This window comes from Tamandua tetradactyla, chromosome 2 (assembly GCF_023851605.1).
Source record: "Tamandua tetradactyla isolate mTamTet1 chromosome 2, mTamTet1.pri, whole genome shotgun sequence".
NCBI classification, from domain to species: domain Eukaryota; kingdom Metazoa; phylum Chordata; class Mammalia; order Pilosa; family Myrmecophagidae; genus Tamandua; species Tamandua tetradactyla.
In genome coordinates this window covers 198,050,644-198,073,802 of record NC_135328.1, presented here as the reverse complement: position 1 = coordinate 198,073,802, position 23,159 = coordinate 198,050,644, and the positions used below count along the sequence as shown (strand labels likewise).

The window sequence follows — 23,159 nt, the reverse complement described above, 5'->3', positions numbered from 1 at the left end:
GCCCTTTTGTTCGGTTTATCCATGATGTTAGGGCCAGTTTCATCCCTGGAGCTTATGTCTTACAGTACAGGGCCAGCTGTTTTGTGTTGTCAGGGCCCGCTGTGTTTCACACGGCCAGTGCTAGGCTTACGTTCCTGGAAATTATGTCACACGTTGAGGGCAAGCGTAGAGTTTGGCTTGGAGAGAGACCACGTATGAGTAACAGTAGAGATTTTTTGGAGACGGCTCTTAGGTACTAATTTTAAGTAGGTTCAGTTTACTATTATGAAAATGAACTTTATAAGGACAAGCCTCAAAATTGAGGCCTTGGCTTGTTAAATTGGGAACCCCTTTTACTTAAGAGAAGTATTAGGAATTTTCCAGGTGAGGAAGCTTAATACCTTTAGCTTTGTTAGTTTCTCAAGGAACTTTGCAAACATTTTTTAATTTTTTTGCCCAAATGTTTTGAAATGCAGAGTATAAAACATTAACTTGTATAAAACATTAAGATTTTGTTCCTTATTCCAGGTTTTATATTAAATAAGGCTGAATTAGGTTGTTTATTTATTAAACAGATTAAATTAGGGTAAATTTTGGACAAAATAAACATTTTTTAAATTTTATACTAAAGTTAAGGCTTTAAAATATAGATAATATTAGTTTTACCTTGTATATTGACTTACCTTGGTTTTAACCAGATTAGTTTCATTACATTTTTAATTAGAGTTTGATTTTCTTTCTTTTCCTTTTTTTTAGTTTTTAGCCATTGCTGTGTGGACTCATGCTGTTTTAGAGCTGGAGAACTAAATTTAGTTTTAGATGCTATATAGACACTTAAAGTTCCAGGGAGCTATGAAGCTATACAAAGAGTAAAGCACCTTAGAATTTAAAGATAACAAAGTTTATAATATAAGCTTTAACCTTTATTTGTATTTTTTAATGAAACTGTTTTTAGAAATAAATTATTAGACAGTTGTTTTATGTTAACAAAGTATAGCAGAGACCCTGCTTTGCTCCACTAGATGTATTAGAGCAGAGCAGTGCAACTGACAGTTTGGCTGTTTTTTATTTGTAGCCTTCTTAGAATAATTAAAACTGACTAACAACATTATACTATTGCTTAACATTACATAGATTAGTATTAGTATATAATTTTATTGACAGTGAGAATATTGTTAAATTTTTAAGAATTTATATAGTTTATAAATATATGAATATTCTATTTATTTAAATTTAATTAGTAACAAGATAGAAAATTTCTTTTAACTATTGTAATACTTTCCAAACATTTTTAATGCAATAGATTAAGTTATTTTAGTATTTTATTTATACAAGGGGAAAGAACAAATTATTTGCAACATTTTTCCTAACAGTGAGACTTATCTTTTGAAATAAAGGGTAATGCTAACATAAACATTAATAAGGATATTATTCTGATGTAAAATATTTTAGACACAGTACTTGGATGATTAAGAAAAATTGTGTTTTTTTTAATATTTTACATTTAAGAGCATACTAACAATTTATGTTAATAGAACACAGAGAAAACTTAACTTTAGTTTTGTATGAATACTCAGTTTAACACAAAAGTTTTCTTTTTTTGAAATGTATAATAAACAGACCTATTACATTTTGGTTAGCTTTGATTATGACAGATAGAATTTATTTTTATAAACTTTTTTTTATAACTTTTTACAATTATTTAGAACTTATGCTACAACAAATACAATTTACCTCCTTCATTTATTTAGGGTTTGTAGTTTGTAGTTTTTAATTTTTTATTACTTTCTGTATTTATTTTACCTAAAGTTTTTATTTATTTAGGCAGCATATAATTAGAAATAAATTTGATAATAAATTTATAAAGCTTTTGAACTTGTTTATTTTTAATAGCAGTAGCAGATACATTAGTATATTGAGCAATTTCCCATATTTATTTTTTTATAATGTTTCTAAAGTAATTCCCTTTTATGTATTTTTTTCAATTATTCTGTTTTAGATAGGTATTTAAGTAGTTAACTTATTGGCCACTGCCCATGAATTAGTGAATAGATGATATTTCCCTCCTTTTTTGTGCACTAGGATTTGGCACTGCTTTTAATTTCGCTAGTTGATTATTTTACCTTTTTTGTTATGACTGTTTTTAAATTTTTGTTTTTTGAGGAGGAAATTATTGATTTACTATAGGATGTTCTTGATTCTGCTTTGTTATTTAATTTTTGTAAATAAAACGGAAGATTTGGTTAAACCAATTATTATACTGTTGTTTAATATTACATAAAAAGATTAATTATTGACAGAAGGTTAGAAAATATTTTAATTTTTATAATATTTTAAAAACATTTTTATGCAACCCAAAACATATTAAATGATTTTATTTTTATAAAGTTAAATAATAAATTTTGTGCAACTGTTTGGAATAAAAAGATATTTTTTAGAGGTTGACTTTTAGAAAGCAAAAGGTTAAAAGCTAGTAGGTTTGAAACAATATTTGGTTTTTTACTTTAACTAAAGCTGAGGGAAAAAAACTTAGCCTTTTTAAACAATGACATGATTCATTTTTTTACACAGCCAAGGACATGATAAAGTTAACATAAAGTACAAGAAGTTATTTTGGTAAAACACAGACTTTCTGATTTTTACACTGATTACTTACAAAAGACTTTTATAACTTTTTATTAAAACAGGCCAGCAGTCCAAGAAAACTTTGTTACTTTAAGAGAGAAAAAACTAAATTTCAGTCTTGCATTAGCTTATAGACCCATTAAATTTTTCCTGACTTTTACCATAATTTTCATTTTTACAAAACTTTAGCAACTTTACTGTATTCATTTAGGCTTTGTCCTACATTTTTCTTATTTTGTAACAGCCATTTATTTTATTTCAGGACAAAATTACACTCTTTTTTCTTTTAACAAAACACAGCCTTTATATTCTACACACTTAAGTCACTGCTTGAAGCAAACATTTCACCACAATTACCATTAAAATTAAATTTGTTCGAGCAATGACAAATATTTAAAATGCTTTAGTTAATGTATACTTGAAACATTAATTTGCTGTTCCTTGAAGTATTAGGATATTTTTAATTTTATTATCTTCTGTACAAATGTTGTCATTACCGGGCACACTGCCCAGTCCATGCAGTTTGTTAGGTAACTCCAAATGAAATTCCAAGAATGCACCCTCAACACTAGTTTATTAGCAAGCTTATTTAAACATAAGGAGAACACATTCTAGCAGAATGAAACTGCATTTGTTTTATTTAAAGATTTATTATTTAATTCCTTTTACTGTTTTTATAAAAATTTTTAAATTATGAAGAACTTTAAAAGTATATTAACTATTAAGTTTTGGGAACTATACTGAGCTTAATGAATTTGTCCCAAGTTTAAATTCAGGAAAACTTTTTAGTTGGTTGCACAGCCAGAAAGACACCAGGCCTTTTGGGTTTGAAAGTTTTAGGTAAGGGCCATGGAACCAAGAACTTTTTATTTTATTTTATTATTAATTTGCTTTTACTATCCAGAGGTATGAGACTATATATTGAAAAAGCATATAGACATAAATAGGAAATTTATTACTTTAAAAGAAAAACAGGAACACAGAAATATTTTTGAGAGGAACAAATGAAGGACTGAATATGTTATTTTATCCCAATTTTTACTTTTTGCAGAACGCTTTCAACTGTAATATGTTTAACTTTTTTGAGGTTTTTTTTAATTTTTAACTTTTTTTATTGTATAGTATAACACATATACAAAGAAAAGAAATAAAAAAGCCATCGTTTTCAAAGCACCCTTCACAAGTGGTTACAGAACTAACTTAAACTATAATAGTAGTATTTTTATTTTAAATCACAGTGATGCCAGATTATGTCACAGAAATAAAACCTGTCATAGACTTATAACCAAATTGTTTTTAATTTTTAATACAGCTTAAAGTTTTTCCTTTTAAAAGAATTTTTGTACTTCATAACCAGTTATGATCATTTAATTAGTATAAATGTAGGATCACACCAATTAATAATTAGGTTGAACACTCTAGCTAATAAATGGGCATTAACTGCTTAAAACAGACATTAATTTTCACTATAACCACGTAACACACTGGCAAGCCTTAAAACAAGTTTACTTAACTTTATTAAATGTCAATTGATTATTGGATTACTTATCTTTTAGGAAAATAGTTAACAAGCAAATTTAGGTCAGGGCCTTAAATCCTGTATAGAATATGTATCAAATACATTAATTAATAATTAAATAGACATAAAACATTTATCACATTAATTTAACAATTAGCCAATAATTTGCTAGGCTGTGGTGGGGGGCATGGTTAGCGGGATTGAAGAAGGAGAAGTGACGGAAGGGCACCTCTGTAGGGGGAGGGGCAGAAGGCATAGAAGGTTTTTTATGAAGGACGTCTCGCATTAAAGAGATTTGTGGAGGGGGTTAATAGCCTTTGTGGGGTAAGTAGAAAGCTTAGAAGGCTTTTTGTGGAGGAGTATTTGGTCTGACATAACAGAATGACACAGAGAAGGGTGAGATTTAAGCCCAGACGGTTAGGGTACAGGGAATTTCAGATCATTTGCTGTTACGCAGCATAAAATTTTCAAGTTCAGTGAGAATTTGCCAATTAAAAGTGTTCCAGCCAGGTTTTTTTTTTCCAGCCAGTGTTTTTGTTGTTTTTAAAGGATACTGTAGCCAAATTGAATTGCAGAATTTAAATTTTCTTTAAAATGGAGGGGAGTTTGTTATGTGCTAGGGACTCTGCTTACTGGAGGCTTACAGAGGTGTGCTCATTCTGTTTGTGAGGCTGATGGTTACCAGCTCTGTTGGAGGCTTATGAGCAGGGGTAGCTGTAAGTGAGACTGACTTACCCAGGTCCGTGATCCAGTTACAACAACAAAGCAGGCATCCCCTGTTTGTCGTCGAGGACCAGGGAAGCACGTGCAGTCTTTTGTTCAGGGTGTCCCCCAAGCTTGGACTGCTGCATAGGAAAACGTTCTTGGAGCTGGAGAGTTTTGACTGAGCGCTCAGATTTTTCAGGCCAATAAAAATGCTCAGGGAGCTGGCCAGGGCGCCACATTAAAGTGGGCCCAAGTGCTATGGGCCAGTTGTCCACGGGTCACAAAACTCTCAAGGGGAGGATCTGGGCAGAGTAACATCACTTACCTAGGGCTGAATTAGTTGTAGATGTTTGATTGCCATGGATATGAGCTGACATCACGTTAAGATGGTCTGAGCCTGCAAACTCAAATATCAATCACATGGAAACCATAGCACCCAGGTGGTTTGGAGAATGGGGTGACTGGGAGGCTGCTCCCATAACCCCGAAAGGCCAGAAACTCAAACCTCCGTCTAATCTCCATTCCTGGGTTTTGGCACCAAATGTCAGGCACAGGGTCGTTAAGGATTCCACACAAGAACAAATTTATTGAAGGGATAAAGCGGGGAGGAAACAGATGGGAGAGTGAAAGGGAGAAAGCAGGTTGGAGCCTAAAATTGGCTCCAGCCTGGGGAACCAGCAGGAAGAAATAGAAAATGGCTCCGGCCCTTTGTTCTGGGAGTTGTGTTTTAAAGGGACAGTGATACAAGGAGGGGAGGGTGCCCAGTCAGTAGTGTGTTGTTTCCTGATTGGATGGGGGCTTATACAGGTTTATATCTGGATCCTTGGACTGCTAAGAATGCTGAGGAGGGAGGCTGAGGAGGGAACTGCATTAAGAGTTCCTTTTTCTCCTAGAACTTTCTTTCTGATACCTAACACTAACATGTCATGAATTGGGAGTCAATAACCCTGCCTGGAGGAATCCAAGAAGGCTGCCTGTATCAGGAGTTCTGGGCTAAGCCAAAAAGAAGAGAAGTTGTCTGAGAAGGTCACCATCAGGCAGAAGTTACAGGAGAGTAAAGTGGCTGTCAGGATGGGGAGGTCGTCAGCAGGGATAGAGCACAGGCTACAGCCTAAATCACTCCCCCTAACCCCTTGGGCCCTGAGAGTAGGGGAGTGTGACCCTGGCCTGTGTGTTAGAGCAACATTCTGGGAGAGGCAAGGGAGCAATCACCACTCACCTGTCTGTCCAAGTTGCTCTTTATTGAGCACATCCTAAATGCAGACTCTGCGCTATGCAGTGTCGCTGGGGCACATGAGCTGATTTCAGATGGCACACAGAGAGGAATTTTTCTTTTAATAGTTACGTTTCCTGTTTATATTTCCCTTATGTGCAGATGGCACTGGTTTTCATTTATAATTTTCTTTTTTAAATAATTTTAAACAGAGACATATTTAAGGAAAAATATTTATTAAGTAAACATAAAGGTGGCACATGGATATGGCAAAAATTGTAAGGGGGGGACACATAAATGGCAGCAATTCAAGAAACGATGGGTTTTAGCACAGAAGCATTTGCCTCGTTCAGAGCTCTTTTGGTTGCAAATAATAGTCACTCAAATCAGCTTAAGCAAAATAAGAGAATGTACTCTACCTAAGGAATTTCACAGTACCCAAAGAAGGGAGTGCAGATGGGCTTCAAGAAGGGCTGGAGAAGAAGAGTCACTGGCCCCTGGAAGCACTGCTCCCTCCTCCATTCAGGCTCCTGTGGTTTTGCTCTCATCTCTGCTTTGGCTCTGACATCTTCATCTTCTCTCTGAGTGAGCCATTTTCTCCATCCCCTGAAGTGGCCACTGCGCCCCTCCTCACCACACACATAGACAAACACATACAAGTAGACACCCCCACCATACATACACACACAGAACCAGAGTTTATGTATCTTCAGGTATGTGACCTACCAAGACTGAAACAGCATCCCTGAATCTTGCTGCCCATTTCTGGGCTAGAGAACCTCACTGGCCCATGTTGGGCCTGATGCCCATGTCTTGTCCACTCATCTCTTGTCACAGGATTAAGGGACTGGCTACAGGGTTGGGCCAAATTCTTAGAAGAAGGGAGATGAGCAGCCTCCTTGACCAAGAGGTGTCTGCCTCAGCATTTGGTCCTCATAGCAAACCTATGTGGTAGGTTTCACCTCATAGCTAACAACCCTAAGAGGTAGTAAATTCAGCTCATAGGCCCACAGCAGGAAATGACAAGCCCAAGTCTTGAAGCTGGTGTGTGCCACACCACAGCTTGAGAACACTGCCCTATACACCCAGTCACCATCCACAAGCCCAACCCACAGCCACTAGCCCAGACCCAGGCAGGATACTGACCTATTGGGAAGTCTTTATTAAAAACAGCAATCCAATGCTGTTTGGAGAAAGGATGCCAATGGCATAAGGACACTGGCTAAAAGGGAGGAAGATTTCTCAGAAGGATCACGGAGTTCCAGAAGCTAGGGAAGCCTCCTCCAAAGCCCTGTGTCTGAGACTGCCCAGTTCATGCTGCAGGTACTTGCTCAGGGCACGAGAGAGGCTCATTTGCATTTGTATATATTTGCTGAAAATTATAAGCAGGCATCTAGAGAACCTCAAGAGAAGATGGCACCCCTTTCTGTACCCAGGATTCAAAGTGTCTGGCCAGCCCTTGGGACTATAATTGCTCCTCCCATTTCCTGGAAGCTGGATTAGGATGGGCTTCTCAGAAAGGGGAAGAAAAGGAGAACTCGCAGGTTCCTTCCACCCTGGAGGCCTCATGCACACTTAAGCACTGCCCAGCCCCAGTGCCTCTTCCTATGGAAATCACCGGACCTCACACTGCCCTGGTCTGGATGTCCCCACTTTTACTTTGAGAGGCTTTTGCTCACCCATAGTGGGCAGCTGCCCCAAAGGAGGTGGTTAATCAGGGTCTGTGGCTGAGACAGAAGGATGGATGAGGCTGTTGTCTTTCTCCCACTCTCCCAGGGTTGACCCAGGCCTGAGACCAGGCCTGCATAGACAGACACATCTGCCTTAGGAATCAAACTCTCCAGCCAAATTCTATCTTGTCCAGCCACCGTTTGGGACAGGGAGCTGGGTGAATTGAAAGAAGCTTTCATCAAGCCCCTTCCCCTGAGAAATGTCACAAAGACTTTGTGATTGTGGGCAGAGAGAGTGACACCATCATTGCTCAAAAGTCTGTCCCAAAGATACTGTTACACAGCCAGAGGAGTGTCCCTTTCACAAACTCCCTTCTCTGTCTTTACCATTTGAACTAGTTGTCCGAAGTTTTAAGATCATACTCACTTGGGGCTGCTGCACTGGGGGGATGAACTGGGCAGTTCAGACATGTCTCCAAGGTCTGTACTTGACCTTGAGTTTCCCCCCAATCCCATCAGGCCTAAGAGCTCAGGATGAGATCAACAGTCAAGGTTACAATGGTGTGTGCCCAAGAGGTGGACAAAGAGCCCTATTCAAGTTCTGGATTTTCCAGCAGGTAGCCTCCAAAACTAATAGGCTTCCAGTCTCCAGGGAGAAGGTGCACAGACCACAGCAGATATCCCTTCTTGTCCCAGGTCTGTCTGCGATGCCCTTGGTGGAGAAGACTTTGAGTCTCGCCCCCAAGCAGGGACTAATTTTTGAGGGAATTGACAGGGGCCTGGTTGAGTGGCAAGACGACTTCTGTGCCTGTGTCCGTAGTGGCCCTGGAGCATTTCCGGCTGCTGCGCATGCTGTAGAACTTCTCAGTGAGGTGCTTGCGAAACTTCTTAGTGAGGAAGCAGTAGATGACGGGGTCCAATACACAATTCGTACTAAGGAGACAGAGGGTGATCTGATGTGCATCATTAATAGCCTGGTGGAAGCTGTTGTTCTGGAAGCCCAGCTCAGCCAGGGTCCAGGGCAGCTGCACCATGTGGTGGGGCACGAAGCAGATGACGAAGACGGCCAAGACTGTGCAGACCATCCACAGCGCCCGGCGCTTGACTTCAGCGTTGCGCTGTTGCTGCACCGGCTGCGTGAGCAGCGTGCGGATGATGACCAGGTTGCAGAAGAGGATGATGAGGAAGACAAGGAAGAAGCTGACCACAATGAAGATGTGGATGATGAGAACTGGCACACTGCCCTTTTCATAATGTTCAAAGCACCGGGTGGTGTTGCCTGAGCCAGCTTTGTTGGGCACCGTGTTGGTGGAATCCAGGACGAGGAAGTAGGACGCAGTGGCCACAATGGCCACCCAGATGACCAGGGACAAATAGATGCCACGTTTGCGGGTGGTGGCCTGGGCCGTCTTGATGGGCCATGTTACCGCCTGGTAGCGGTTGTAGGTGATGACGCCCAGGAAGGCCACAGAACAGTAGGTATTGATGAAGAAGAGGCAGCCAGCCAAGTTGCACAGGAATTTGGGAAGAATCCAGTTGCCCTGGTTGTGGTAGTAGATGATCCATAGGGGCAGGGTGACCAAAAAGAGCAGGTCGGCCATGGTGAGGTTTACCATGAAGATCTTTATCTCAGTGAGCTTCTTGGAAGGGTACAGGCGGGCAAAGACCCACAGCACGTAGCTGTTGGCGATGACCCCCAGAACAAAGATGATGCTGTAAACAATCGGGAAGAGGACGTATCGGAACTCAGAGTCGACTCGGGAGGAGTCATTTAACTCCATCGCTATGGCTTGGAGGGGGCAGGTAGTCCTAGAGTCCTGCCTGTGCCTGGAAGACACACATAGATGAATCTTGGTTATTGAAGGGCCAAGAAGAGGCTCTCATATTTCATCAATCCCAAGACTCCCATTTGACACAGTTTTAAAACTTTTAAATCAGAATATGCCTTATCATTATGGCATCTTCCAATCAATTGGCAGCATTTTCTTTTCTTTCTACATACAACTGTGTTTTTACAATCAGTGGTATCAGAGTCAGCAAAGTCAGCAGTAGGTCAGTTTCTTCTCTTTTTCCATTATAATGGCTTTTTACTGAGGCAGCATATACACCACCCAAATTTTCTGATTTTAACCACTTTCATGTGCACAATTCAGCAATATTAATTACATGTATAATATTGTGCTTCCACCACCAATTCTTATTCCATTTAAAAATTTAACTCTTTATTATTTGGCTTATTTTGATTTAAAGTTTTAAATGATCCATTTCTAGTGATAACATCTATGATAATTTATATCACAGCATTTTTACTTTTTCTGATAAAGCTTGAACTTTTTTGATTGATGGAATTTGGAATGAAATTTTCAATGGTAAAATGTACTACATGAAGAATAATTTGCATACTCATTAAAAAATTAGAAAATAGAGATGTATCATATTAAGGAAGTCCATAGAAGAAATATTAGCCAGTCATTAGAAAGAATGAGTTAAATCTGATTATACTGACATGGAAAGCTATTAGATAATATTGTTAAGGAAAAACAAAACAAAACTGCTGCAGAAAATGTTTGCTACAGCCCCATTATATGTGTGTATATGAACAGAAAAAGATCTAGAGGACTAGACTTCAAATAGTTAACAGTGAAAAGTAATGTCTGGGAAGGTGAGGTCCGGTTGGTAAGAAGTTTTTTACTTTCTACCCTATACTTTATAGTTTGAACGTTTTAGAAGCTCTTGTTACTTCAAAAATTTAAAACCTTAAAATATGATTTATAAAGAAAAGTATATGGTAGAGAAACCTAATAGAATTAACCAATTCATCAGGGTTGACATCAAATGAATAAGACACAGCAACACAAATTACCTCGATACAATGTCAGAGAAAGACACTATATCACTTCTGTGGTGTTCTTATCCAAATGCCTAAACTCGGTTTAATCATGAGAAAATATCAGCCAAACCCAAAATGTGACCAAATAAACTGACCAGCACTGATGACAAGTGAAAGATAAGGAAAGATTGAGGAACTGTCATAAGTTAGAGAAAACGAAGACAAAATATTCAGCTAAATGCAATGTGGGTTCTTGGGTTGTATCCTAGAACAGAAAAAGGACATTTGGGTTAAATTCAAATAAAGGCCAACAATTTTGTTAATAACATATCAGGGTTAGTTTTCTGGTTCTGATCATTGTTCTATGGTTCCATAAATTGTTACCATTAGAGAAAGTTGGATGAAGGGTACACATGAACTCTTTGTACTATTTTTGCAACTTCTCTGAAGGCCTAAAATTATTTCTAAATAAAAAGATTTTATTTTATTTATTTTTTTAAAGCATGTTAAAAGAAGAATTAAAGCTAAGCTATACTTCTACAACCCAGAGTCTTGTTCCGTTTTTAACAGTTCCTCCCCAAGCTCAGTCTCCAGGAAACCAGGCGCCTCTCTTCTTGTCTTGTTCCTTCCCCAACTGCTGCTCATACGGGAGCCTGAAAGCCTCCCTGAGTCTCCGTCGTTGTGGGCTTGTCTCAGAGAAGCAGCTAGTGGGGGGAGAGCCAGCGGAGCTGAGAAGTCCAAGGCTCACCGCCTATCATCACACAGTGAAAAGAACACAGACCTTGAAGTGAGAAGCAGAGGAAAACAAAACAAAACATTTAGCAGCACCTCATTTTGGAGCCAGGCACTGTGCTAGGTGTCTTCACATGTAGTACCTCATTTCAGTCTCGCAAAAATCCTTTGCGACAGAAAGTATGATCTCCAATTTTACAGAATAGGAAGGTGAGCTGTAGGGTGATTGTATGACTCGTCCACGGACACCCAGCTGTTAAGAGATCGACCCAGGATCTGAAATCCAGCTCTGTACTCACTTGTCCACTCACACATTCAGCCTGCAAAGATTCACTGAGCGCCAGCTGGCTGTCGGACACACTGGGGTGAACAGACTGGTGCAGCCCATCCCTTGGGGAACTTATAGTCTCAAGGGGGAGATGGACAAAAGCAATTTAAACAAACACAGTCTGTTACCATTAGTGAAAACTGCGCGAAGGACACATGGACTGAATGGAGGATAAGAAGGGATCAACTCAGAAAGGAGGTAACATTTCAGTTGATGCCTGAGAGGACAGCAGAGCAATGAGCATTCCAGGTAGAGGGACTTGCATGGGTCCAGGTCTGAGGCAGGAAGGAGTTTGGTAGCCTCCAGGAGTGGAAAAAAGGCCACCCAGTACTCTGACTTCCAGCTGCCACTCCACCTGTCACTTGGCACCACCCTGCCACCAGGCTCAAGCTGCCACAGACTTCCCGAGTGTGTCTTCAAAGCTGCTGAGATCTTTCCTGTCTCAGGCCTCCATATATCCACATTTCTCTTCTTTGAACACTCTTCCCTGTTGTATTAGTAAAGGTTCTCCAAGAAACAGAACCAACAGGATATATTTATATGCACATGCTGAGATTTACTATAGGAATTGGTTTATGTGACTGGCAAGTCTGAATTTGCTGGCCACAAACTAGGAGTGCCAATGAAGATTTTGATGAATTCCCCAGGAGAAACTGGCTGGATGAAGTAGAAATAGAAATAATTCTTTCTGACTGCTGGAATCATCAATTCTCCCTTTAACTGACTGGGTGGGACCTCCTCTGATTACTGAAGGCAATCTTGTTTTGTTGATTGTAGATGCAGTCAGCCATAGATACAATCATCTGACTATTTAAATTCATGAAATACCTTCATGGTAACAATCCGGCCGGTTATTGCTTGACCAAACAACTAGACACCATGATCTAGCCAAGTTGACACATGAGCTTAACCATCACACCTGCCCACACCTCACATTCACTTGGCCAACTCCAACTCATGCTCCAAGCCTCTGCTGATTTCACTTCTGCAAGGAAGTCTTCACTGACCCCCAGGCCAGGTCAGGTCTCACCTCAAAGATTTCTGTCCTTCTTCATAAACCTCAGAGCAGTTGTGATCATGTTCCTAAATGTGTAATTATTTAATGCTTCTCTACTTGACTGTGAGCACCCAGAAAGCAAGGACCTTGTCTATCTGTTCAACACTATTCCCAGCACCATGAACCAGTAAATGAAGGATGGGTGATGTCGTGTTAATTACACCCATTCTTAGGGAATCCCCAAGCTGTAGAAACATTTGAAGAAACCTGAATATACTTACAGGGAGGGTTAAAGAAACAACTCGCTCTAACTGGTATTTTGCTGATTAAGAAAATTGTTGTGATTTGCTCCATTTAGTATGGTGGTGGTTCATCTATGTCAAATTAAATAAATGTTGGTTTCATTATTCCCAATAAATCATTGCAAATCCCTTAAAATAAAAAAAACTCATCCTCGAGTCACATTATGAATTGCAATGTTGATTTGAGGGCACATTTTATGCTGCTTCACCAGCAGCAAAATTGCTAGCTTCTGCTCTTTTTGGACAGGTTCCACCCTTAAAAGTAGCCCTATCATCTGATCCAAAGCTCCAGGGTAGTAGTTCTCAAAAAAATGTTCCATGGGGTGGGGAGCTGCAGATCACTGAGACCTTTACAGGGGGTCCACAAATTCAAACCCACTTTCATAATAATATAACACACATATATTATTTGCCTTTTTCACTGTGTTGACATTCACACTGATAATGCAAAAGCAATGGTGAGCAAAACTGCTGGCCATGTTACTTACATTAACGTGGAATGAGTTCATCATTTTTTTAATTAAAAAAAACTAACAGTTCTACAATGTCTTAGTTTTAATTTTTAACATATTAAATCTTGATATATATAATCCATGTAAATAAAAGCTGTTTGGGATCCTCAATAATTTTTTTTTTAGTAAGTTGTATTATAACATTTATTAAAATAATGCTATGGATTAATAGAAACAGCAAAGAACCAAAGAATTAAAATGCAAGCTATGTAAAATCCCAACTAAAACCCAAAAGGGTCTAATGTATTCATTCATTAGCTAACTAAAAGCCCAAGAAGACAAGACACCCAATATAATAAAGTACTGCAAAACAATTAGCAATTTTCAGCTATCAAAAGTGTGGATTTTGCATTTTGTATCCTTTTCTCAATCAAGAAAAAATTTTCTTTGAATGTTACATAACATACATATAAAACAAGATAGAAAAATATATTATAAACTTGTAACAATGGCTGTAAATACATTATCTTACATGTTTCTCATAGGCAATAGGTCTCAATCATTTTTAAAGATTAAAAGAGATCCTGAGAACAGAAGATTTGAAAACCACAGCTCCAAGGCTAGTTTTGGTGTGGGTTGAAAAGAAAAGCAACCTTTTCTTTAAGCCCCAAATGCTCATCCATCTGGGACTGGCCTTCTCTCTCTGTTTGGCCAGCCCTCGTACTGCAGGTGACCTTTCTTCTGAGGTAACGGGCCACACCTGACCTAACCCTGGTCTCATCCTGCCTGAAAACGGCAGACAGGTGGCCCACAGCTGGTGCACACTCAGAGTCTTCGGGGAAGTTGCTAGCACCCCTCTCGGGAAGTCCCTTCCTTTTCTTGGGTGTGTCCCTGCACAGTGGGGTGGTGGCAACTATTCTTTGGAGACTGTCCCTCTCCAGTCAGAGGGACAGGACGTCCTGGGATCTTCCCGCCACACTGTACCTGCCCAGGCGTGGTAAGAGAGTCTTCCCACTAGAGCCAGGACTAAGGCGAGGCTGGTGAGGCACTTACCAGGCACAACATTTAAGGAGGTGCCAAAAAACTCAGCCATCAAGGTACTATTTTAATGCGGTATATTAAAAAGTCAAAATCAGTATTAGAATCATTAATCATTTTGTCTCAGGTTCCAATATAACTTGGCATGTTACTGTTATGATCCTGTCTTAAAGTTTTGATATTTTATTCATTGTGGATGTTTTGGCATTAATTTTCATTAAAAAAATTTTTTTTCCTACCACGTCAATGGAGCATGCATACAGGTTAGCCAAGGCTGCCCATTCTGTCTGTCATTCATTATTCACTAGTGACCAGCACTCACTGCCCAAGGCCCTGGGCAGAGTATGACTCTGATTAGACCAAGTGCCTGTCTCTAAGCAGCTCACAGATGATTTGCAAGAGAGAGCCACAGAAACAAACAAATATGGAGTGCTCTGATGGCAGAGGTACAAGGTGTCATGGGAACTCAGACTTAAGGGGTCAGGAAAGACCTCTTAAAGGAAGCTGAAGGGAGAGAAGAAGTTGGCCTGAGAAAGCAAGGAGAGAGGAATTCTGGGCAGAGAGTACAGCCTGTGCAAAGTCCTGGAGGAATAGGAGAGGATGCGTCTTGCTCTCTTGGAACATGAGAGCTTCAGTTTGGCTAAAACTGAAAGTGTGAGGCTGGTGAGGAGAGACAAAGCTAGAGAAGTAAGCATCAGTTGACTCAATACAAGTCAGCAGTGCTCAGAGTATGAACTTGATTCCACAGCAAATGGGAAGGTCATTTGAAGGACACTGAGCATGGTAGGGGCGAGGCAGGCTCCAGATTTGGGGAGGACACTCTGAGGGCTGTGTGTGGAGTAACCAGAGGCAGGGAGATACAAGGCGACAACCACAATTGACCGATGGCCAAAGGAGATTTGGACCATGACAGAGGAGATGGAGGGAAATGGATGGATGTGACAGGACTTGGGGCTGGATTTGGTGTGGGTTGAAAGGGAATCAAGGATGACTTCAGGATTTCTGGCCCAGATGACTGAGGTTGTGATGGCGCCTGTCTTCGCAGAAGACTTAATTGCAAAGCCAGCCAGAAGAGCAAACACTGGATGTGGCAATGAGGAGATTTATCTCCTGTGATCAGGGTGGGGAACAGTTTCCGGGGAATGAGTTGAAAGTAAAAGGGAGGTGAGGAAGCGGGGGTGTCAAATTCCCATTCAAGTAGTTTGGTTGAGGAACCAAATGTTGTGTGGACCTTGTTCAGGTACTGATCCAAATAAACTAGCTATAAAATATATTTTTTTAGACAATTGGGAAGACTCGAACAGAGACTAAGTATTAGATGTTATTAAGAAATTGATGTTAATTTTGTTAGGTGTGACGATATTGTTGTTATATATTCTTTATATTTTTAAGTCTCAATCTATTAGATACAAGTACTGAAGTATTTATAGATGTAATTATATGATATCTTGACTTTGCTTCAAAATAGCCCAAGAAAAAGTTCTGGCATTCTAATCTCCTTTTCAGAGTCTGCCTCTCGGGAACACAACATGTGACAGTGTGTGCTCAGTCTCTCTGACTCCAGAGCTTTCCCAGCTCACATGGCCTCACCGGAGGCCCAGCAAAGAGGTAGGCATCTTCCTTCCAGATACAGGACCAGAATCAGCGTGGGGAGTCCAAGGTAGAACCGCTTGCCTTTGCCCAAAGCCACTACCCTTTGTCCCATCACACTGGCTCTTCTGTTCCTGGTCCCCACGTGACTGCCCCTCTCTTGGCCCTGGTCCCACCAGCTGCACCTTTGCATCATCAGACCCTTGAGGTCACCCAGAATGTAACCAGCCAGTTTCCTCTGGGTCTGGTGGCTCAGACCTCCAAGCTTAAGCTTTAAGACCTCCTCCTGGGCCCTGTATCTAATTTATGTAGTTGTAATTTGGCATCTTTTCCTCAAAGACAGACATTGTATAAGCATTAGGGTCGGGCAGAACCTGGATCATCCATGGCTGAAATCCAAGGGGCTCCCCATTGTCCAAGACGGAGTCCAAACTCCTTTCCTACCCCTTCTTCCACCATTCCCTGCTATGCACCCTCTTCTCCAGCTGCACTGAGCTTCTTGCTGCTGCCCTAAAAACTCCATTTGCCCTCATATTTCTTTGCCTTTGCATGTGCTGCAGCCCCTCCTCCTGAGGGTGCCCTTGCCCATTGCTCAGCCAAGCATGAACCTACTCATCATCTAAGACTTAAGCCAAAGAGCACTTCCTCTGCGATGCCTTCCCTGATTGACCCAGGCAGAATGAATTCCTCCCTCTTTGGCTCACCATGGCACATTCCTCAGCACAGCACCTGGCACAAATGTTCCAACGATTGATTTCTGTGGCTGTTTCCTCACCAGGCTGGATGCTTCTTGAAGGTAGGGACTAGATGTTATTCTTCTCAAAAACCAAATGAATGAATAAATACCAATAGCCCCTGATGGCTATTCCAAGAAGCCTAGTGTGAATGAATGTGAGCAATCTTTCTGGGGAAATCATCCTGGGGACAGGCAGGGGAGGAGAGAACAAGGCCTCTGGAGTCTGAAGAACCTTGGTTCATACTTGATTCTGTCATTTACTTGCCACGTTGAGCTTCAGTTTCTTCAAACTGCAAAATTTTGCAATCCTCACAATGGTTCCAAAGATGGTTACAAAGTGACTAGAGCCAGGCACAAGCAACAAATGTCCCCACCTCCCTCTTCCCATTGACCCAGGTGTTGGGAGCCAGGGAAGTCAGACTACGGGTCACCACCTCCACCCACCCGTCGGCTATCCTCCAAGCCCCAGGCGGGGACCTCAGGACCAACAAAACTTTCAACAGCTAGAGTGAGGGATGGACATTTGGAGGGAGAAGGAGGAAAAAGCTTGGACCACTCTGCTTAACCAGTTTCCTGATGGATCAAGGCTGGACAACAGGCCCCAGCTCAACTCTCAGTTTGTGGCTGGGGCCGGGCAGGGGAGTGGGGTGGAGGTGGGCATGGCATTCATACATAATTCATACATAAATATCCTTGGCATTCCTGGAGACCAGAAGATTTCTGCCTGCAGTCTGGAACTCCCAGTCTCTGCTCCTACATAGCATTCAGGCTCTACCCCCATACTCCCTACCATTCCCATCTTCTGGAAACATCCACAGCCCCCAGGAAACCTGACAAAGGGGTTCCCATCCTCTGCAGGACAGTAAGTGGGGGACCTCCAGGGCTGAACAGAAGGAAATGTGTGCTGGTTACTTCCCCAATGCACACATGCATGCTGGGGTTGGGGAAGTTAGGCTCACCACCCAGGCCAGCCCCTAACATTTGAGGAGTCAGTTGGGGTCAAGAGTACAACTAAATATTTATAATTTATACATCTAAGTCATAAATCAGACATATCCAATTTCATCCATATGCCTTGCAACAGCAGTTACTGGCAGCTCCAGAGATCTGGGGGTACATTCACAACAGAGCACGGGCTGGAAGAGAGGCATGCCCACTTGGATCCAAGACTCCTTGCTCCGTGGGGAGGGCAGGGCTGAAGGCAGGCCAGGGCCAGCCCATAAAAGCTCAGGGAGCTGGGCACCATTTACTGGTTAAATGTGCAGACACTTCTCAGATCAGCCTTGCAAAATGGGTTTTATGAGGTATGTATTTTTTCTGGAAAGAAAGTGAGATCAGAGAGCGAAACAGACTTGTCTACAGTCACACAGCTGATTAGTGGCAGACTTGGGATATTGAATTGCAAGGCCCATTCTCTCTCTCTCTCTCTCCCAGGCCAAGCTGTGACCCTCTTCTAGAAGCAAATCTGCTCCTTGGTCACCTGACAGGTCGGTCCTGCAGCCTCAGGACAGGAGCTTCAGATGCTGCAAGTCCCCAGAAAGAGAAGCCTTTGGAGTGGAAGAGGGGACAGAAAAAGGGAGGACAAGGTCTGCTCTGCATCTCTCTCCTGCCTAACAGCACTAGAGCTGGGATCAATCCTGGTTCAACCACTAAACTCACTCCAAGACTCTGTGCCCATTTCTTTGTTGGTAAAATGGATATTAAAAATTGGGTCTAAGGGCACTGTGGGAAGAAGCTGTAGTTGGTGGCTTGTTGTTAGATCCTCGGTCCTTGTAGCATTGGAAGACTGCGGACAAGATGCCGGAGCGAGATAACGAACCGTTCTCCAACCCTTTGGCCCCAGATGGTCACGATGTGGATGATCCTCATTCCTTCCACCAATCAAAACTCACCAATGAAGACTTCAGAAAGCTTCTCATGACCCCACGGGCAGCACCCACCTCTGCACCCCCCTCTAAGTCACGTCACCATGAGATGCCAAGGGAGTACAACGAGGATGAAGACCCAGCTGCCAGAAGGAGGAAAAAGAAAAGTTATTATGCCAAGCTGCGCCAACAGGAAATTGAGAGAGAGCGGGAGCTAGCAGAGAAGTACCGGGACCGTGCCAAGGAACGGAGAGATGGGGTGAACAAAGATTATGAGGAAACCGAGCTGATTAGCACCACTGCTAACTACAGAGCTGTGGGCCCCACTGCCGAGGCGGACAAATCAGCTGCAGAGAAGAGAAGACAGTTGATCCAGGAGTCCAAATTCTTGGGTGGTGATATGGAACACACCCATTTGGTGAAAGGCTTAGATTTTGCTCTGCTTCAGAAGGTACGAGCTGAGATTGCCAGCAAAGAGAAGGAGGAAGAGGAACTGATGGAAAAGCCCCAGAAGGAAACCAAGAAAGATGAGGATCCTGAGAATAAGATCGAATTTAAAACACGCCTGGGTCGCAATGTTTATCGCATGCTATTCAAGAGCAAAGCATATGAGCGGAATGAGCTATTCCTGCCAGGACGCATGGCCTATGTGGTGGACTTGGATGATGAGTATGCTGACACGGACATCCCCACCACTCTAATTCGCAGCAAGGCTGATTGCCCCACCATGGAGGCCCAGACTACACTGACCACAAACGACATTGTCATCAGCAAGCTCACCCAGATCCCTTCCTACCTGAGGCAGGGTACCCGCAACAAGAAGCTTAAGAAGAAAGACAAAGGAAAATTGGAAGAGAAGAAACCTCCTGAGGCTGACATGAACATTTTTGAAGACATCGGAGATTATGTGCCCTCCACGACCAAGACACCTCGGGACAAGGAGCGAGAGAGATATCGGGAACGGGAGCGTGATCGAGAGCGAGATAGAGATCGTGACAGAGAGCGGGAGCGAGAACGAGATCGGGAGCGGGAGCGGGACCGTGAGAGAGAGGAGGAGAAGAAGAGGCACAGCTACTTTGAGAAGCCCAAAGTGGATGATGAGCCCATGGACGTTGACAAAGGACCTGGGTCTGCCAAGGAGTTGATCAAATCCATCAATGAGAAGTTTGCTGGGTCTGCTGGCTGGGAAGGCACTGAATCACTGAAGAAGCCTGAGGACAAGAAGCAGCTGGGAGATTTCTTTGGCATGTCCAACAGTTATGCAGAGTGCTACCCAGCCACGATGGATGACATGGCTGTGGATAGTGATGAAGAGGTGGATTATAGCAAAATGGACCAGGGTAATAAGAAAGGCCCTTTAGGCCGCTGGGACTTTGATACCCAGGAGGAATACAGCGAGTATATGAACAACAAGGAGGCTTTGCCCAAGGCTGCATTCCAGTATGGCATCAAGATGTCTGAAGGGCGGAAAACCAGGCGCTTCAAAGAAACCAATGACAAGGCTGAGCTTGATCGTCAGTGGAAGAAGATTAGTGCAATCATTGAGAAAAGGAAGAAGATGGAAGCTGATGGAGTTGAAGTCAAAAGACCAAAATATTAATCTCCAATCTCCACAAGGATGTGTTCCCCACTGTGTTTTCTCTACAGTACCTAGAAAAGCTACAAGGTGTTTTTGTGTATAAAATTGTATAATTATTTAGCTCCATTAAAATTGGTTAATCTTGAAAAAAAAAAAAATTGGGTCTAAGTATTTCTTGAAAGAAGATTTACAAATGGTTAAAAAGCACATGAAATAAGCTCAACATCATTCACCATTAAGGAAATGCAAAGAAAAACCACGAGATGCCACTTCACACCCACTAGCGTGGCTACTATTTAAACAAACAAACAAAAAGCCCCATAAAATTGCAAGTGTTGTAGAGGATGTGGAGAAATAGGAACACTCATTCATTGTAGATAGTAATGTAAAATGTTGAAACCACTGTGAAAGACATTTTGGAAGTTCCTCTGAGAGTTTAGTACACAATTACCACACGGCCTAGCAATCCCACTTTTAACTATAAAACCAAAAGAATGAAAAGCAGGGTCTCCAACAGATATGTACACACCAGTGTTCTTAACAGCATTATTCACAATTGTCAAAAAGTGGAAACAAACCAAGTGTCCGTCAGTCGATGAATAGATAAACAAAATGTGGTGTGTATATGTATACGTATATACACACACACACAATAGAATATTATTCAGCCATAAAAGGAATGCAATTCTGATACATGTGACAACGTGGATAAACCTTGAAGACATCATGTTGAGTGAAATAAGCCAGACACAAAAGGACAAACACTATATGATCTCCACAAACTCACAGAGTCAAAAACTAGAATATAGCTTGCCAGTGGCTGGGCTGGGATATGCAATAGGGACTTAATGGTGAAATTGTACAGAGGTTCTAGTCAGGGTGATGGAAAAGTCTGATAATAATTGGTGGTAATGGGAGCACAACACTATGAATATAATTAACAGCACCAAAATGTATATTTGAGTGTGGTTAAAAGGGAAAATTTTAGGTTTTATATATGGTATTAGAATAAAAAATTTTAAAACAAACCATAGGACTATACAACACAAATAATAAACCCTACTATAAACCATGGACTATAATTAATAGTACAATTATAATATCATTATCTCATCAATTGTAACAAATGCACCACACTAATGCATGGTGTTAGTAGAGGGGGCATATGGGTACTCTGTATTTTCTGCATGATTTTTCTGTAAACCTACAAGTTCTTAGTAAGAAAATCCAAGAAAAAATGGGTCTAAGCTGCATGAAAAAAAGTGGAGTATGGACAGTCAGCTTTTATAAATATTAAATTTCTTGAACTACATGATTGTACTTCAGGTGGTTACATAAATGAATATCTTCACCATAGAAATGTATATGGAAGTATTAAGTGCTCAAAGAGCATAATGAAATCAGCTAACACTCAAATGTTTAGAAAAGAGATAATAGATAGCAGATTAAGTAGGTAGGTAGATAGATAAGTTGATTGATTGATAGATGGTGAGAAGGATATGGCGAATGTGGCAAAATGTTAAAAGTTGGGGGAGCAAGGTGTTGGTAGTAGGGTGGTGTGCTGGTTTGAATCCCAGAAAAGCCTTTGTTTTTAAAATCCCATCTTGTGGGACCAGATCCAATGTTGGGTAGGACCTTTTGATGAGATCATTTCCATGGAAAAGTGACGCCTCCCAATCAAGGTAAGTCTTCATCCTTTCCAGGAGCCCTTTATGAGAGAGAGCTGAGAGATCCCTGAAGGACGTAAACACCCCAGCAGAAGCCAGAAGGGCCCACAGGAGCTGAGAGAGCCATTGTTAAACCAACCCAGGAGAGAAGGGTCAGCAGACGTCACCACCTCCCCATGGGACAGAGGAACCTGGACACAATCAGCCTCTCTTCAGTGAAGGTATCCTCTTGTTAATGCCTTAATTTGGGTGTATTCACAGCTTAGGATTGTAACTTAATAAATCCCCTTTGTAAAAGCCAATCCATTTCTGGTGTATTGCATTCCAGCAGCTTTAGCAAATGGAAACAGGTGGATATGGGAATCCTGCATGTTATGCATGATTGTTCTGTAAACCCACAACTTCTCTAATAAAAGGGGGAAAAAAGCAGGGGGATATGGGTATCTGGGTGGGGGATATGTTGGTGTTTTCTGCATGGGGTTTGTCTTGTTTTGTAATGGTGCTGTAAGTTTGAAATTATCTCAAAATTCAAAAGTTAAAAAAAAATGGATCTAAGAGATGGCAGATTTGAAAGTACATTTTGTATTTTTAAACCCGGATTTACATGCTTCAGCTTTATGGCTTAATAGCTGTACAACCTTTGGTAAGACTGCTTCCCCTCTCTGGGCCTCATCTGTAAAATGGGAGCAATACCACACTTACTATAAGGACTTTGAGGAGTCTCAAGTGAGATTAAGGATGTAAGGTATTTGGAAAGGACAGTGCTTAAGAGCACAGACTGGAGTCACATCACACAAACATGAATTGAAATCCTGCCTCCATCACTTCCTAGTTGCTTGACTATGGCCAAGCATGACCTTTCTCTGTAAATGATAATATTCCAGACACATATCTCTCAGGGGTGGTGTGAAGAGTCAATGAAATAATGTGTGGAAAGTGTTCAGCACAATTCAAAATATTCATTAAAACAGCTCTAAAATGCAGTGTCTACAGGAAGTCAAAATAATCTGATGTTTAGATACAATCAAATGCCAAAGGAGAGGAAAAAAGACCCACTGTCCGTGCTGCTGCTCACATCAAACTCACCCCAGCTAGAAGCCATATGAAATGGGCATTCACAGGCTCCTGGGGACCAGTCCTGTCTTTTTATGGGACCTGGGGTCAGTTGGCAAAATTATATCAGCCAATTCTTCCCCAAGACAAGTGACTGAATCTCTCTGAACTTCTATTTACTCATCTACAAAATGGATCATCCCATTCAATCCCAAAATAATAATCCCTACCTCTTAAGGTTGTTGTAAGGGTTAGACAGAAAATGCAGATGCCTGCTCA

General features: G+C 41.3%; 1 protein-coding gene, 1 long non-coding RNA gene and 1 pseudogene across 3 annotated transcripts in view; 2 read left to right on the top strand and 1 right to left on the bottom strand.

Annotated features, from left to right (window-relative positions):
- LOC143674635 (uncharacterized) overlaps nt 1-16,044 on the top strand; it is a 73,595-nt gene extending 57,551 nt beyond the window's left edge. The window contains exon 3 of the long non-coding RNA XR_013171141.1: nt 15,897-16,044. This is a non-coding gene — a long non-coding RNA (uncharacterized LOC143674635). The remainder of the gene's footprint in view (nt 1-15,896) is intronic.
- The window catches only part of PTAFR (platelet activating factor receptor), a 28,193-nt gene continuing 10,769 nt past the window's right edge, over nt 5,736-23,159 (bottom strand). Inside the window, exons 1-2 of one of the 2 annotated variants that reach the window (XM_077150638.1) lie at nt 11,370-15,212; nt 5,736-9,538 (exon numbers count right to left, since the gene is read on the bottom strand). In XM_077150638.1, coding sequence (XP_077006753.1) covers nt 8,464-9,538; nt 11,370-11,374 — 1,080 coding nt within the window. In that variant the 5' untranslated portion in view covers nt 11,375-15,212 and the 3' untranslated portion in view covers nt 5,736-8,463. Of the gene's footprint in view, nt 9,539-11,369; nt 15,213-23,159 lie in introns of those variants that run through there. The other variant, XM_077150637.1, reaches the window with a different exon arrangement.
- LOC143674633 (protein Red pseudogene) lies at nt 18,441-20,312 on the top strand (annotated as a pseudogene).